A 17,808-nucleotide genomic window follows, 5' to 3' on the forward strand; every position below is an offset into this window, starting at 1 on the left:
CAAGATGGACGAGTCAGGTGGGATGGTTTCTCCAAGGCCTCTACCTGTGTCCTCATGTGGCCTTTTCTTATCTCTCTTTAAAAACAAAAAAAAAAAACAAAACACCAGTCATACTGCATTGTTACTCAATCTGATGACTTCATTTTACATTGATTATGCTTTTAAAGACTGTCATCTCCAAATATAATAGGAGGCTTTGGGCTTCCACATAAGATTTTTTAAAGGCAGGGCACCCAACTAAACAGCTTTTGTTTCATTTTCAACTCTAATTTAGTTTTTGATTACTCCTACATCATCTTTTAATTGTACCCTTTTCTCTTCACTTGACATGTGATGATTGACATTGTGACTTACCTGTTGTTTTATGCTTGACTTTTCTACAGGTTGAGCTGTTGGCAGAGAAACCTGAATCACCTTTGGTTTGTGTTTTCAGGCCTCCCGCAGGTGCTTATAGTGATCTTTTGTGATCGGTGCTCTTCCTTGCTTTGGTCTCTCTGAGGGCCACACTCCACTTTTTCTAATATTTAAAATATGTAAAGCAGAATACAGAAAGGTAGATAGGTTTCATGCAAATTTATTAACATCTTATTTGCATCCGCCAAATTTAGGATTTAGTATTTTAGGTTTTTTTTCTTGTTTTTGTATAAGGCAACAGAAACACACTGATGACTTTGACAAGCTTAACATGAACTCCAGGAATGTTACCACCAGCATGACCTCTGTGACCAAATCCAACCACCATGGTTTGCGTAGCTACATTGAGTAGCTTTCACTGCCTGAACAGATCTTTGTGGTACTTTCATATTTGGCGTTGACCCTTACATTTCTCAGCATAAATCAACAGTGCTCACAAATTCTCCTCAGGGCTCAGGTTTAAGAGATATATACAAATGTGTTCCTTGTTTGTGCCACCCCGGGACCGTTGGTTTCTACAGAGCTTTGTCTTGGCCATGAGACCTTGACTTTGTGCATTTTGCCAGCACTGCAGGCTTGAGCTAAAAAGTGAGTCAGGACAGGGCTAAGGTGTTGATAATTATTAAAAATTCTCAAGGGCAACAACAGTCTAGTGTCTAGATATGATCTTAGTGGGTACAGCAGGTTACAATTTATGACCGCTCAGATTGAAAAATACCCTTTATCGTATGCTCTGTGAAAATGGACTGGCCCTTTCCATCAGAGGGTGCTGGAAAGACACTTGAGGATGAAGGGACTTCTAATTCCAGTTCTTCCATTATCCATCCACCCAGGGAGGAGCCAAGCTGTAAGGCTCCTTGAGGTGGAGGTGTGCAGGCTGGAGCTGCCTGGCCTTTGCTGGTCCTTGTTCTGTTGCTGAGCATTGACTGATGTCATGGCTGCTCCTGTGCTGGAGAATAGGCAAGGGACTCGGCTGTGCTTTCTTTTACCTGCCTCTGGTGATCCCACACCGGACTAATGGTGGAGGGACAGAGGCTGGTCCTCCCCTCTGCAGAGGGCGAACACCATTGAAGCTTATGTTCTAGAACAGCTCCCTTGGGTCAGCCTGAGGATAAACTTCCACTGAGACCCATCCAGTTGCCCTCCCTTGCTTCTCTGGAGAGCTTGGCCTAGGCCCCTTTTCCAGCATGCCAGGGCACAATTCTGCCAGGTTCTGCTCCTGCCTCACCTGATCCCATGGCAGAGCTGAATCGAAGAGGTTCCCCCAAGACAGGAGCATCTCAGAGGAAAGTGGAGAAGACACAGCTGGCAAAGAGGGCTTTGCTTCTTGTCCCAATACCATTGGTCTCAGTTCCCTCCTCTGTTGGGAGGAGCAGAGTTAGATGGAGATAGGCAGAGACATCAGCACCCTCTGTGTCAAAAAGAAAGAGAAGAGGGGGTGGGGAAGAACCCAGCCAATGCCATCAAATTAGTTTGTAAAGCATGTCTGCTGCACTGAAAGGATATACCACACCCTGTGGAGCTTAAACCAACAGAAACTTAGTCTCACAATCCCAGAGACTAGAAGTCTGAAATCAGAGAGACCATCTATATTTTGTAGACACATCACCCCAGTGAGGTGCTGGGCAAGGAACCCAGGGCCTCCTGCATGCTAGGCAAGTGGTGCCCAGCCCCATCTCTGACTGTTAAAAGGGTAACTGTAATGCTGGATGTGAGGCCTACTCTCTCCAGTGTCTAGCTTAACTGCCTGTATCTGCAATGATCGATTTCCAGATAGACTTGACTAAGGACAAAAAGGTTTAATAAAGACAATTGGAATTTTAGGGGAATAAATGGGGAACAAAAATGTTGGAGATGTTTGTGACACAGGTATGACTGTCTTTCTGTCATCTTCCTAGTCATGACTCTCTCTGAAAGGGAATTGGTAGAGATTGTCAACTCGTCTTTCTAGTAGACTTTCTCCAAAGAGATGTATGGCAACTTCATTTCTTAAGTTTCCACTTTTCATCCAGTAAGAGAAGCTCCCAGAGATGATGCTTTCTGCATCTGTAGAATCTCAAAGGGCTTTTATTTAAAATAATCCGTGAGCTGGGAATATGACTTAGTGGTAGAGTACTTGCTTAGCATGCATGAAGCCCTGAGTTCAATTCCTCAGGACCACATAAACAGAAAAAGTGGGAAGTGGTGCTGTGGCTCAAGTGGTAGAGTGCTAGCATTGAGTACAGAGAGGCTCAGGGACAGAGCCCAGGCCCTGAGTTCAAGCCTCAGGACTGGCTCTGCAGCTCCCGGGGTTGGGGGGGGGGTGGAGATCCTCATAGGCTAAAATTGAGTGCCTGGTGGGCAATGGAGCCTGAAAAATGCCAATGTCCAAACTAGGCCATGTAATTTAGAGAAGACAGGAACAGAGAATGGTCCTAAGAATGAGCAGGCAAACAAGCAGCCCATCCCTTTACCTTATTTATTTATTATTTATTGTATCACTACTGGGGCTTGAATTCAAGGCCTGGACACTGATCCTTAGCTATTTTTTTATTTTCCCACTCAAGTCTGATGCTCTGTCACTTGAGCCACAACTCCACTTCTGGCTTTTTGGTGGTTAGTTGAAAATAGGTCTTATGAACTTTCGGTGGACTAGCTTTAATTTGTGATCCTCAGATCTCAGCCTCCTGAGTAGTTAGGATTACAGATGTGAGCCACTGGTACCCAACTATTCTCTTTTTCCGTGGTCAACCATGACATGGTTTTCTCATGTACCTCTTACATAGCATTCCATTGTAAGGGGAGCAATGCCTACTCCTCAAATGTCAAGTCCAACAGTTCACTCCTGTTTAACTTGCTGACTTAAAGGTATTGTCTAAGTAGCGTGAAGAGCTTTTTGTCTGAGACTTCCACCAACAGTCACATATGTGAAACTAGTGATCTAATTGGTCAGTGGAATATGGAGTAGAGCTCATCTCCTTCTCAGCCACGTGAGTTACCTGTGGAACAATTTCATTGCAATTACCTACAGAACAGCCAGGGCCTCAAGACCCCAACCTTCTGATTCAGGAAAGACCTCCAAGTTCACAAAGGAAAAATGGCAATCTAGAATGGGTTTTTGTGGTTTTAGCTTTCTTAGTGCTCTGTGTCAGACATTGAATTCCAATCAACCATTATTTATTAATGAAACCACCAGCCATTAAAAATCTGTAAGCTGCCAGTTGCATAATGGGAATAAGTAATGGGAAAGACTCTTCCTCATTGTTGAATTGACAAGAAGGGTTAACAGGTTAGAATCTTCTCCTGTCTCAGAGACAGACAACAACAACACCACATAAGTCTGAGGGGAGCCAGGCTCCCCTGAAGTACAAGCTGCCCACTTAGCAGAAGGGCAGCTGTAGCAGCTGTTGAGCCTGCTTTTTTGCCTGTGGCAGTATTCATTTGGGGATCAGTCTATTTTTCTTTCTGTGTGGACTCGTGCCCTCTTTTCTTGTTTCTCTCAAGGACGTCTGAAAGATCACGTTTCTCTAGCCTAACATCTTGGCAAAGGAGGGCATTTTGGGCAGCAGGACCATTAATGATAGTAGGTGTTCGTATAAATCTTGGCAGCCAGGGCTCAAGGGAAGGCAGTGACCTGATTACTGACAGCTGTTAGAGCCTCGTTTCTCTGTGTTTTAGCTTCCCCAGCAGAATGACACAGACGCCACCATCATTAACATTTAATTTAGATTTAGTATGTCTGCACAGGCCTGGACAACTAAAGTACAGGCTGTTGCCTATGAAAGTTCATCTCCTCTGGAGGTCATTCTGAACAGCACCTGCTCAGGCCCAGGTGAGGGCCCAAGGAAGCTTTTCAAGGTTACTGGAGTTCCTAAAGTTGTGTCTCTGCTGCAGGAGCCCAAAACACATACCTAAGAGCTCTGCCAAGAGCTAGGACAAATTTTGCAAACTGATCTTCCTACTCAGGTCTCCTGTGATATTGGGGGAAAAAATTAAAAAATATGACCCAAAGAAAGTAGATTCACATCCTCTTTTCCAAATATTTTTTCCATGATTATAAAAAGAACTCACGGGCTGGGAAGGTGACTCGGTGGTAGAGTGCTTGCCTTGTATGCATGAGGCCCTGGGTTTGATTCCTCGGCACCACATAAGCAGAAAAAGCTGGAAGTGGCACTGTGGTTCAAGTGGTAGAGTGCTAGCCTTGAGCTGAAGAGCTGAAGGACAGCGCCCAGGCCCAGAGTTCAGGCCCCACAACTGCCAAAAAATAAAAAAATAAAATAAATAAAAATAAAATAATAAAAAAAGAACTCACAATCACAGTAACCCCAGGAGATGAAGAGGCTGTGTGAAGTCCCATATGTTTTCTCACCTTTCCTTATCAGACTGGTTTCACCTCCAAAGTCAATTTTAAGTAATGTGTTTGACATCAACCATGGCTTGGAGCTAAATAAACCCATGAGTCAACACAGCTCATTTAAACTTGTGAAGTTAGCCCCTCAGGAGGGAGAAAAGAACAAACTTCTTAGCAGTACTTTGTACTGTTCCGATTAGGATTAGCTTTATATTGCTGAATTTGTTAGGGTTTTCATTCTGTACTTACATGTATCCAAAAAAACCTATTCATCCTCCCATCCCCCCAGCCCCCGAATACTAGATAAATGCTCTAAAAATTAGCAGTTGCCTTAATCTTTCTAACATGATCTGAAAAATGACTATGCTGTTCTTCCCGTTTGGGGAGCATTCCAATTTAGAGAATTTAGGCATTAAAATGTACCAAAATTAAGTTAGCCTAAAGGCCAGGACCTAGATTTATAATGGATTGAAGGAAATAAAATATCAATCTGAATTGGTAAGTGCGCTAAGTGGAGCATTTAGAATAAATATTGGAAGATGGCAAAGACACTCTTCTTGACCGGACAGACTCCTTTTAACTAAGCCTCAATCTTTGGCCTATAAAAACAAGAAATTTATTGGGTCCTAGTCGTGCACGCCCTGTAATCCTGGTAACTCAGGAGGCTGAGATCTGAGGATCATGATTCAAAGCCAGCTGGGGAGTCTATGAGACTTTTATTACCAATTAACTACCAGAAAAATCCAGAAGTGGAGCTATGGCTCAAGTGGTAAAGCACTAGTCTTGAGCAAATTAACTCAGGGACAGCACCTAGGCCCTGGGTTTAAGTCCCAGGCCTGGCACAAACCCTTGTCACAAATGATTTTGCTCACTTCCACACAACTCCACCTAAAAGACTCGAATGACACTAATATGACTCTAAGAACCCAACCCTCAGGATTACTCCAAATTCTCTTTCAGAGTCTTCCTGAGAAAGCTTGGTGCTACTAGATTTCCAGTGAAACTTAGTGACAGGTCTCTGACCTTTCCCCAGCCATAAAAAGAGTGCGCAAAAGCTTGCAATTGTAGATCCTTGCTCTTCCCCTTTGAGATGTGGATCTTCTACCACACAGAACTGTCAAAGACCTGAGAGATTTTTGGGATGCAAACGTTCACGGAAATGACATCTGTTCTCAGCCTGGCACACCTTTCTCTAACTCACCTCCTGTCATTAAGTGCGGGAAGTTTACATCTCCTCCAGATAAGCACCAATTAACAAATTTAGTCTTTCCACTTGTTCCTCATCCAGCTGCCTCAGCAAAAATGGAACCTGAGCTCAGTTTATACCAGACCTCTTCCCTCCACAGGGTTAAGCTGGGCGCCGGTGGCTCACGCCTGTAATCCTTGCTACTCAGGAGGCTGAGTTCTGAGGATCATGGTTTAAAGCCAGCCTGGGCAGGAAAGTCCATGAGACTTTTATCTCCAATTAATTATCAGAAAACTGGAAGTGGTGCTGTGGCTCAAGTGGTAGAGCACTTGCCTTGAGCTGAAGAGCTGTGGGACAGTGCCCAGGCCCAGGGTTCAAGCCCCAAGACCAACCCTTCCCCACCCCTCCAAAAAAAAAAAGCTCAGGGTTTTTACAGAACGAACTATTTTTCATGCTTTACACTGGCATTGAACTTTACCTTGGGCAAAGAAGAGATGCACTTTCTATTTGTCTCAGCATAATAAATGGACCACAGAGCGACTGGGGACAAAATTGGGAGCTTAAATTTCATATGACGGTGTCCATGTTACCATCACATCAGTACACCCATGTCATAAATGCCTTTCCTTGATCACAGGGGAAACAAGATGAGAAAGCAGAGATGGCTCCATGCAAACTGTGTGCCTTTGTGGCTTCTTGTTGCTCTAAGAATTCCAGTGTACAGATGGTGTGTCTCATGGTTGCCTTTGTATTCTTTGCTGAAAGAGCACCCATACCCATCTCCTGTGAATGTTTTATCATCCTTAACATGCCTGATTCTCTTGTCCTTCAACATCTAGCACAGCCCATCTCTCTCACAGTTCCCCTCAGACTCTTCTGCTTCTCTCACTTGGTGCCCAGAGCACTCATATTTCATTCTTCATGTCACATTTTATCAGTGGCTCATAGTTCCTGTATTTGTACTTTACTGTTCCTACAGGAAATAAGGATATTTCACTTTATTTACCACCAGTACCTGGCATCAGGCTAAAAATATTGAAATGAGTCAGTAAAATGCACCTAAATATTTTCACTGAGTTTCCAAACAGCCTTGACAAATTTCTACAGAATGATGTTGAACACCTTATTTCTAGGGCAGACAATAACTCCTAGGAATTTATACATAGTCAAGCTAGTGTTATGACATTTGGCACAGAATGAATAGTCAATTGCCTGCGAATTTGTTCCTAATTTTGTCTGATCTTAACACCATATATTACCACAAAAGGAACGCATTTAGCATATAGCATTATATCTATTTTACACAAGTTGCTGTGAGCCTAGTTTCATAACTCTATTGTAAGAATGTATTTTCTGCCATTTTAAAGAGTTAAGGCTTGAGAAAATGTCCAATTGTTGGAGGCAGTTGCATCTTTCTTCTTCTTGTTTTAATTAATGAGGAACTTCCTGTCATTGACAGGATAAGAGAAAAAAATCTCATTAGATATAAGTTCAATTTAAAATATTGTGAACAAGCAGGGCTTTGGTGGTTTATGCCTATAATCCTAGCTACTTAGGAGGATGAGATCTGAGGACTGGGGTTTGAAGCTAGGAAACTCAGTGTGACTCATCTCCAATTAACCATCACAAGCCTGAAATGGACCTGTGGCTCAAGTGGTAGAGTGTTAGCTTTAAGCAAAAAAAGTCCAGGAACAGAATCCAGGCTCTGAGTTCATGCCCAGGATTGACACATTAAAAAAAAAACAAAAATATTGCAAATAGAAATAGTAGGTATGGAAGCCTGGCGCTGGTGGCTCACACCTGTAATCCTAGCTACTCAGGAGGCTGAGATCTGAGGATCCAGGTTCAAAGCTAGCCTGGGCAGGAAAGTCCATGAAACTCTTATCTCCAATAAATCACTAGAAAACTGGAAGTGGCGCTATGACTCAAGTGGTAGAACAGTCTCCTTGAGCTGAAGAGCTGAGGGACAGCGCCCAGGCCTAGAGTTCACGACCAACCAAAAAGAAAGAAAGAAAGAAAGAAAGAAAGAAATAGTAGGTATGGAGCGATGGAGGAGCCATGGTGGCCTGGCTGTCCCAAGGGCCATGATTGAGAGGCTGCTGCCCATGAACTGGGAGCTGATCCAGCCGTGAGGGGCTGTCCCATGTGGATCAACATCCTGTGCACCGTGCATGGCTGCAGTAAGAACCTGCTCAGCAGTCCTGTGCTCAACATGCACCTGACCTGGTCAAGAACCACTATCTGAAGGATGCCAGGGATGCCATAGTCAATTTAGTCAATTGAATACTGTACCAAAATTCTATTGCTGTCTAGTTGAAGGATGTTCTCAATTTTCTCTTGTACAGTAGCACTTTACAAAGATGCATGCTGAGAAGAAGCGTTAAGTGCAACAAGTGCAGCAAAGCCTATGGTACTGAGTGGGAAGACACTGGCAAGACCTTCCTGTGCTACCCCACACCAGCAGAACAGCGCGGCTGTCTCACATCTACCGAGTTGGCCATGAAATCACTGCAGAACACAGGAATCCACCTAGTTAAAAAAGGAAAATGGAAAACTATTGGCAAAGTCAGAAATTGAATCATTAAATAACCAGCTTCTCGGCCAGATGCTCAAGAACTCAGGACTAAAACATCACCTCTTTTGAGGACTCTTGAGGCACTAATGCCAGAAAGCAGAGTATCTCAGCACCTCTGAGAAATCCTTAGAAGTTGCTTTTACCAAAGACAAAGTAGCTGCTACAAATGGAGCATGTGCAGTGGCCAAGATTCTACTGAAACATTAGGATGTCATATTTGATGTGTATAAAGACAATCCAGAATGGGGCACAATAATGGCATATAATGCTAGGAAGAAAGGTGAAGTTGATGAAAGGAACACTTAGGAAGGGAAAATGTGGGCACATCATCTATCAAGACAGTAGTATATGAGTAACTGCATGGACTTTAGGCTTGGACTGCATGGATCTGAATCCCTGTTCTTTTCCCACTCTATGGCCTGGGCAAGTAACTCCTGCTGTTTCAGCTTTCTCACCTGTAACTTATTGTGAGGATACTAGCACTTGGCTTACTTGGTAGCTGAAGGGATTAAACTAGCTAAATCACACAAACTACTTAGACTAGTACCTGGCACATGAAAAGTGCTATGTAAATGCATATATATATATATATATATATATATATATATATATATATGTATAATATGTATGTGTGTGTGTGTGTATATATATATATATATATATATATATATATATTTATTTGTTGTTAGTCATGGGGCTTGAACTCTGGCCTGGGCGCTGTCCCTGCGCTCTTCAGCTCAAGGCAAGCACTCTACCACTTGAGCACAGCGCTACTTTCGGTTTTCTGGTGGTTAATTGGAGATAAAGAGTCTCACTGAGTTTCTTGCCAGGGCTGGCTCTGACTGCGATCCTCTGATCTCAGCCTCCTGAGTAGCTAGGATTATAGGCGTGAACCACTGGCATCTGGTGTGTAGATGCCTATAATATTTAAGTTTAAAATGCTAAGTCACAAAGAACCTAGACTGTGGGCTTACTTGAAAAGTCTATGCTAGAATTATAATTCTCATTGGGACAGGTAATATTAAGTTGCTAATCTGGTAGCATTCATTCTTCACAGAGGTTTCTGTTTGTGGAATGCAGTCTAGTAGATGCTATGTGGCATCAAAGATAATGAACAAAAAGAAGCTGGGGGAAGGCGCAGAGGGGAAGGCATAAATAAAGACCCACAATGAGGGCTGGGAAGATGGCTCAGTGGTAGAATGCTAGCCTTGAGCTGAAGAGCTGAGGGACAGCGCCCAGGCCCAGAGTTCAGGCCCCACGACTGGACCAAAACAAAAAAAAAAGACCCACAATGCTTGAAGAAGGGAAAAAGCACCTGTATTAGGATGAATATAAGATAATTTCATAGACAGTATTCAAACATTTTTACTTGACACTAGAAATGCATGGTTCATTTTCACATTTTTATTTACTGGCAATAACATAAGGCAGTTTTAGGATATGAAAGTCTGAAATTGCAGGGAAAGTCTGGGGATTTCAAATAGTCCAGTTTGATCAAGGGAATGGGTAAGAGAGGGCTGGGAGTGCAGCTCAGTGGGGGAGTGTGTGCTTAGCCTGCATAGAGTAAGAGAATAATGAGAAGTACAGTAATGACGGAGCTATGCTGAGGAAGAATTTTCACAGACAGATTATTAGTGAGAAGGTTATGGTAATTACGAGTGAGACAGATTTAAATATAACCACAGTACTCAACATATAATTAAGATATATTTGTAATTTATAGATTTTAAGGATTCTTTAATAAAATATGTATATAATAAATAATTTAGATTTGAAAATGTGCATCACAGAACTTCATTCCTTTTCAATAGAAGGGGCCACAACAACAGGGAAATCAGAGGGCAGCCTCAGCAATTCTTCTACTTCTTCTTGCAAAGCCTCAGCTTTTTCATGCAACAGCATCTGCAATAAAACATCACGTCATGAGACCCCAAATGTACCAGTCTACTAGAAACCTGAATCCATATACATCCATAATCTAGATATTAAAACTAAAATAATGAGACTGAATAAAAATGACCATTTAAGAACAAGGGATTAGCGTTAATGTGGCTGAGGCATTTAGTTAAAACCATTTCAGCTGATCTCTGTGTAAGTAGACCAAACTTAAAGGAGCTTTAACACATCCAAAGATTTGTTTTACTGAAGACCTGGCCACTTAAAAATTAATTTTTAATCTATAAAATCTCATACAATTTTGCAAAATCTTAATTAGCTCCTAAAAGTGTTATCATTTTATTATCCCTCCAAATTTAGTATGCTTTTAAAACGCATCGGTATTTCAAAGAAAAGTTTTATCAAATTACTAAAGTTAACATGGTTAACCTCTTCCTCATTCCCTTCCATTTTCTTTCTTTTTCTGTTGCTTTAAGACAAAAATCTTACTATGTCGGGCAGGTTGGCCTCAAATTTACAATCCTCCTATTTCAGTTTGCTGGAGTTGTAAGTATGTGCCACCACACTCAGAAACATGGTTAATTTCAACAGCAATATACAGGAAAATAGTATTTCTAAATATAGCACATAGCTGGCATAAGGGCACATGTTTGTAACCCCAAGACTTGGGAAGCACAGGCATTCTTGAGTTGAGACCCTGTCTAAAAACAAACAACAACAAAAACAAAATATGGCCCTGAATAATGACGTTCCCTCTTTCGTTCTAAATATCAGGAACAAAATGTTGGCATTAGTTGTATATATAAAGGTGAAATAATTGTACTTCGTTTGTTATAAAAATTTTGGGGCTGGGAAGGTGGCTCAGTGGTAGAGCGCTTGCCTTGCATGCCAGAGGCCCTGGGTTCAATTCCTCAGCACCACATAAGCAAAAAGAAAAAAGCCCGAAGTGGCGCTGTGGCTCAAGTGGTAGAGCGCTAGCCTTGAGGTGAAGAGCTGAAGGACAGTGCCCAGGTCCAGAGTTCAGGCCCCATGACTGGACCCCCCAAAAAAAATTATATTTAGCTAGGTGCTGGTGGCTCACACCCATAATCCTAGCTACTCAGGACACTGAGGACTGTGGTTTGAAGGAACTTCCATTGGATTCTTATCTCCAATAAACTTCTCATAAACAGCTAGAAATGGCACTGTGACTCAAGTGGTACAGCGCTATCATAGAGCACAGGGAGGCTTAGGGACAGCAGCCAGGCTCTGAGTTCAAGCCCCAGGATTGGCAGAAAATAAATTAATTTATACTTAAAAGTTCAGCAAAATCAGATGAAACAAAACCACTCTACCAATTAGATAGAGCACAACATTACAGAGTGTTATATAAGAAATTAAAATGTAGTTAAGGAGCTGGACATGGTAGTTCAGATCTATGATCCCTGCACATGGGAGGTTGAGACAGGAGGATGGGCACATTTGAGGCCTGCCTGGGATACACAGTGAGACTCCATGTCAAAATCAAAAGAAAACAAAACCAAAACAAAAAAGTAATTAGGTAAGCTTTTGAAAATCTGATACAATGGTGACCACGTAAAACAAATCTCCCAATACATCCAATGAAAACCACACAGATCAGCAGTAAGTAAATGAATGACACAAAACCTATGGCCATAGAAAGGCCCATAATGCAGCTATTCCAACAGAAAGCCCCATGTAATAGCCCGTTACCAGCTGTCAGCCCGGTGATTGACACTCAGCCACATTCTGCCTCTGGAGAATTACAGTCTCCGGCAACATCTAGCCATGATTATATGAAACCCCAAATGAGAGAATCACGTAGCTGAACACTTTTGAATTGTCTAATCAACAACAATACAAACAAAATAAAATGTTTTAAGCCACTAAGTTTTAAAGCAAAATTCTGTTATGCCATTGTATGTACCAGGAAGTATTAGGACTGGAGTCATCAATATGAGTCCACCATAATTTATACGTAAGTATAAACAAATATAGTAGGGGAGTTGGAGGAGGGGAAAGAGAAACAGGCTCTTTTGGAGGGGTGGGAACCCATGAGAGGGGGTTGTGATAACAAGGGTAAGAGAATGAATATGGTCAGAATAGATGGTCTCCATCCATGAAAGCAACAATAACATTGCTTGAAATTGTATTAGGAAGGGAAGAGGTGGTAACAGAGTTAATAGGGGATTGCTGGAGTACAGTATATATATGCATGGCACAATGAAATACCCTTTTGTAGCAAATCTATGATAATTTTAAAAAAGCAAATATAAGCCGGGCACCGGTGGCTCATGCCTGTAATCCTAGCTACTGAGGAGGATGAGATCTGAGGATCGCGGTTCAAAACCAGCCCGGGCAAGGAAAGTCCGTGAGACTCTTATCTCTAATAAACCACCAGAAAACTGGAATGGCACTGTGGCTCAAGAGGTAGAGCACTCGCCTTGAGCTGAGGGACAGTGCCTAAGCTCAGAGTTAAAGCCCCATGACTGACAAAAAAAAAAAACAAAAAACAAAAAAACAAAAACCAAAAACCAAAAAAGCAAATATATAGTTGAGATCAAGAAGGCAATAAGCCTAAATTGCCATGTAATGGCTTTACCCACATGGAGCAGAAGGGCAACAAGAACCTGGATTGCATCTAGCAAAGGGTAAGAGGAGAGTGAGTGAGAAGTCTGTCAACTTTATTTAGTATTAGAGAAGCACTTAGAGGCAGTAAGGGCTGTTTGCAAACATTGGAATAATTACAATAAAAAAGAGCAGATTGGGCTGCAGAGAGTAGAACTCTGATTCAATGCCGGGAATTTAAGAGAAAAAATTTAGCTTGGACATATTGGGATGAATTCTGTAGGAGGAAAAACATCCAAAAATAGAGGAACTTGATTTCTGAGGCTATAATTCCCTTGTAAGTGAACATGTTCATGAGTAGGAACAAATAATGAGGATGCTGAGAAAGGACTTCTGTAAAGAGGCTGAGGGGAAGCAGAGCCCAATGGCTTCCAGGGGTCTCTGGATTTCAGTGAACCCTGAAAACCAGCTATATTTTTAAGGTGGTCCTTCTCTTAGCAAGTCTTGCATTATACCCAAAATTCTGAGCACATATATTTTTGTGTCTGTAACTGTACACAGCACTCAATACTTTGTTTTGATGTCTAAGGTCTATGGAGGTATGCTATAAAGTATTTTAAAGATAGACAATGATTTACATGCTTACCTTTGCTGATGAAACAATTTGCTTAGCCTGGCGCCTTGATAAATGATCAATGGTCTTTATTAATACTTCTGGATTTGCATTAGCTAAGTGCACTAGAGTTTTGTAACCTGCATTGTACAGCTGTTTTGCCCGACCCTGAAAAGTGTTACAAAAATCATCAGAATCAGAAATGAGATAGGGCAAAAAAAAATCCACATGCGAGAGACAAGAATAAACTAATAAACTGTGAAGAAATAACATCTCAGAATCCTGAAGAGGTTTTTAACATGCATTTGGGTATCTCAAATCTGGCTTTGAAGTAGATTTTATGCAGCTAAAACCTGTTGATATGTCCTAAACTCAGGAATGAGAAAGATATTAAGGCACTTAGGTGAATAGCACTGACCTAAGCAAAATGCTCTAGTCCAGCCAAGGGCTGGTGGCTCACATCTATAATCCTAGCTACTCAGGAGGTTGAGATCTGAGGTTTGCAGTTTGAAGCCAACCCCGGCAGGAAACTCTGTGAGACTCTTATCTCCAATAAATTACTCAGAAAAGCCCGAAGTGGTGCTGTGGCTCAAGTGGTAGAGTGTTAGCCTTGAGCAAAAGAAGCTCAGGGACAGTATCCAGGCCCTAAGTTCAAGCCCAAGGACTGGCAAAAAAAAAAAAAAAAGTTCTAGTCCAATATCTTAAATGTTTCAAGGAGAGAGAGAGAGAAAGAGAGAGAGAGAGAGAGAGAGAGAGAGAGAGAGAGAGAGAGAGAGAGAGAGAGAGAGAGTGTGTGTGTGTGTGTGTGTGTGTGTGTGTAAAAAAAAAGTTCTAGTCCAATATCTTAAATGTTTCAAGGAGAGAGAGAGAGAAAGAGAGAGAGAGAGAGAGAGAGAGAGAGAGAGAGAGAGAGAGAGAGAGAGTGTGTGTGTGTGTGTGTGTGTGTGTGTGTGTGTGTGTGTGTGTGTGTGTGTGTGTGTGTGTGTGTGTGTGTGTGTGTGTGTGTGTGTGTGTGTGTGTGTGTGTGTGTGTGTGTGTGTGTGTGTGTGTGTGTGTGTGTGTGTGTGTGTGTGTGTGTGTGTGTGTACCCAAGCAGAACTAAGAAATGAAGTGGATAAAGTGGATGGTTAACAGAAATCAGAGAGCGACCAACTGAGAACTCTTTCTTCAGACTGTCTTAAGAGAATGCTTCTACAAGTCCAAATGGCCAGAAGTAGTTTGTCACTGGAGCAGAGGAGGGAAGAGAAGCTAAGTACAAGTGACAAGTGATAGCACATATTCTTGAGGAAACTCTCATTCTCTTACTGTTATTATTACTATTATTTTCCACAATCGAGTCTTTTCATCAGGTCTGCTTCTCAATTAGCAGAGGATTTCTGGGAGGCCGTGGCAGCAATTTATCTTAAAAATGAAACCAAACCAAACAAAAACTTCCATAACAAATAAGTAATTGCTATTATTTGCTCTATAGTAAGACTTTGAAGAACAGCAAAACTTGTTTTTTTCTGGTAGTCAAAACAACCTCAATTGACAACTGGAGACGCTACTGACCTCTAAGACTCCAGTCACTTCCATAAGAGGGATTAGCTCTGCCTTTACACAATATGTCAGTTTCTTGGTAAGTTCTACCAAAAGGGCTTTATAAACCCAGAACTCTTCAAGTTCCTGCAAAACACAAAAAAATATATAAACTCTAACTTCTGTAAGTTATTTCAGTTTACTTTGTGTGGGAAGGGCATATTTAAATCTTTGTATCTATTTCCTTAACTTGAGTTATGCCAGAAATGAAAGATGATTCTGATCAAAATTAGTATGAGGAGAAATGTTGGAGACTCTGAGAAACTTAATGAAATAATTTTAGATGGAGGGAAAAAATTTAAACATTGGAAAATAAATCTGGACACTGGTGACTCACCCCTGTAATCTTAGCTAGGTTGGGATCTGAGGCTCACAGTTCAAAGCAAGCCTGGACAGGGAAGTCTGTGAGACTCTTACATCCAATTAACCACCAAAAAAGCAGGATTGTGAAGCTGATGTGCCAGAGTGCTAGTTTTGAGCACAAAAGCTCAGAGTCAGTGCCCGGCCCTGAGTTCAAGCCACAGGACTGGTAAGTATGTACATATGTGTGTACACACACACACACACACACACACACACACACACACACACACACACACACACACACACACACACACACACACACACACACACACACACACACACACACACACACACACACACACACACACAGAGGAAATAAGAGCTCTATTCATTTTTATCAAAACCTCAGGAACTACATATAATTTTTTCCCAAGTAACTAAAACCAGTGCCTATCTCTGGGTATTTATTCAGAAAAAATGTTGTTAAATACGGAAAAATTGGAATGCAACATAATGTTCAATATGGCATTATTTAAATGAATAGAAATACTGGAAATCATGAGTCAATAATTATCAAACATGAATGAGTATATGCATGGATATAGATTTGTCTTCTTAAATACATGTCTGAAAATTGCTGTTACAGTAGTTTTGTTTTGGGTTTTTTTGGTCAGTCATGAGGTTTGAACTCTGGGCCTGGGCACTGTCCCTGTGCTCTTTAGCTCAAGGCAAGAGCTCTACCACTGAGCCACAATGCACTTCTGGTTTTCTAGTGGTTTATTGGAGATAAGAGTCTCATGGACTTTCCTGCCTGGGCTGGCTTTGAACCGAGATCCTCAGATCTCAGCCTCCTGAGTAGCTAGGATTACAGGCATGAGCCACCAATGCCCAGCAGTAGTTTTTTTTTTTTAATGTTGTTCTTCACCTTTGGTTATCACTGGAAATACATGATATGTGGGACACATCAGCTGGACACACTGTAACCAGTTAGAAGGCAATTAATGCAGCCGGGTGCCAGTGGCTCACACCTGTAATCCTAGCTACTCAGGAGGCTGAGATCTGAGCATCATGGTTTAAAGCCAGTCCGGGCAGGAAAGTCCATGAGACTCTTATCTTCAATAAACCATTACAAAAGTGGAAGTGGTGCTGTGGCTCAAGCAGTAGAGCACTTGCCTTGAGCTGAAGAGCGCAGGGACAGCGCCCAAGCTCAGAGTTCAAGCTCCACAACCGACCAAAAAAAAGAAAAGAAAAGAAAGCAGTTAATGCAATAAAGTAAATGAAAGAAAAGACCATCTTTGACTGGATCTACCAAACCAATCAACCCTGGAACTGCCTTAGTTCTGGTTTTTCTGTGGAGTTTTTTCTATTATTTGCAGTTAAAATCGTTTTCACCAATATAATCAACCTACTATTTTATATCACTTACATACTTTCTTAAAAGAAAAAGTACTTGGGCTGGGAAGGTGGCTCAGTGGTAGAGCGCTTGCCTTGCATGCCTGAAGCCCTGGGTTCAATTCCTCAGCACCACATAAGCAAAAAAGAAAAAAGCTGGAAGTGGCACTGTGGCTCAAGTGGTAGAGTGCTAGCCTTGAGCTGAAGAGCTGAAGGATGGTACCCAGGCCCAGAGTTCAGGCCCCACGACCGGACCAAAAAAAAAAGAAAAAGAAAAAGTACTTTAAAGGAGTAAAAGTGTATCAGCGGTTGTTAGCTTATACTTCTTAGGATCAGCCATCAGAATTAGAGTTATTTTTCTATGTCTACATATAGATTGTTTTCCAAGGCTAATGTCCTCACAATCCTACATCAAACAAAGGAAAAGAAAGAATATCAAGAAGAGAGCGAGAGACGAGCGAGCGAGCGAGCGAGAGAGAGAGAGCAAGAGAGAGTGAGAGAGAGAGAAAAACATGGTACTGAACCCATAAGCAACTGTTGGAAATGGTAACTTACCACCCAAACACCAGACATATTTATCACTCATAAGAAAAATACTGACAAAGAAACTACCATTATGGAAAAAGACTGTTTTCAACAGTTCATTCTAGATACCAAAACTGTTAATGGTGACCCTAATGTAGGGAAAACTATACATTTTCTACTATTTATTACATAGTTTAGTTGATTCAGTAATTTTTCCTAAAAACAAAGATGGATTTTGAAATAAATCTTGACTTTTTTGAAATAATGTAAGTTAACTATGAAAAAATACTTACCTACTAACAGTTAAAACAAAAAGGACCAGCATGCATTCATCTGAATTACCTCACAGAAGTGTAACACACAGGAGGAGAAGGAGGCAGCTCCAGTAAGCAGGCTCTGTATGTATCCTCTGGGCATATTAAACTTTT

At 41.6% G+C, this 17,808-nt stretch overlaps 1 protein-coding gene across 1 annotated transcript; it reads right to left on the reverse strand.

Moving 5' to 3' along the window:
• Positions 1-9,889: 9,889 nt before the first annotated feature.
• Positions 9,890-17,801, reverse strand: LOC138804018 (helicase POLQ-like). Its single transcript, XM_069988298.1, has 4 exons — positions 17,723-17,801; positions 15,134-15,247; positions 13,616-13,750; positions 9,890-10,407 (listed from the first exon to the last, which is right to left on the reverse strand). The coding sequence occupies exons 1-4, from the start codon at positions 17,795-17,797 to the stop codon at positions 10,300-10,302; spliced, it is 432 nt and encodes a 143-aa protein (XP_069844399.1). The 5' UTR covers positions 17,798-17,801; the 3' UTR covers positions 9,890-10,299.
• Between the last annotated feature and the right edge of the window lie 7 nt (positions 17,802-17,808).

Source organism: Dipodomys merriami, unplaced genomic scaffold (assembly GCF_024711535.1).
Source record: "Dipodomys merriami isolate MVZ:Mamm:240054 unplaced genomic scaffold, mDipMer1.0.p SCAF_3513, whole genome shotgun sequence".
NCBI lineage: Eukaryota > Metazoa > Chordata > Mammalia > Rodentia > Heteromyidae > Dipodomys > Dipodomys merriami.

Bases quoted from the DNA above. Each gene is read 5' to 3' on its own strand.
- LOC138804018 (XM_069988298.1), bottom strand. From the start codon at position 17,797: ATGCCCAGAGGATACATACAGAGCCTGCTTACTGGAGCTGCCTCCTTC. The intron at 15,248-17,722 runs GTAATTCAGATG...TGTGTTTTGCAG, and splicing joins GTGTGTTACACTTCTGTGAG to GAACTTGAAGAGTTCTGGGT. The intron at 10,408-13,615 runs GTAAGCATGTAA...GTTTTATTGCAG, and splicing joins AAATTGTTTCATCAGCAAAG to ATGCTGTTGCATGAAAAAGC.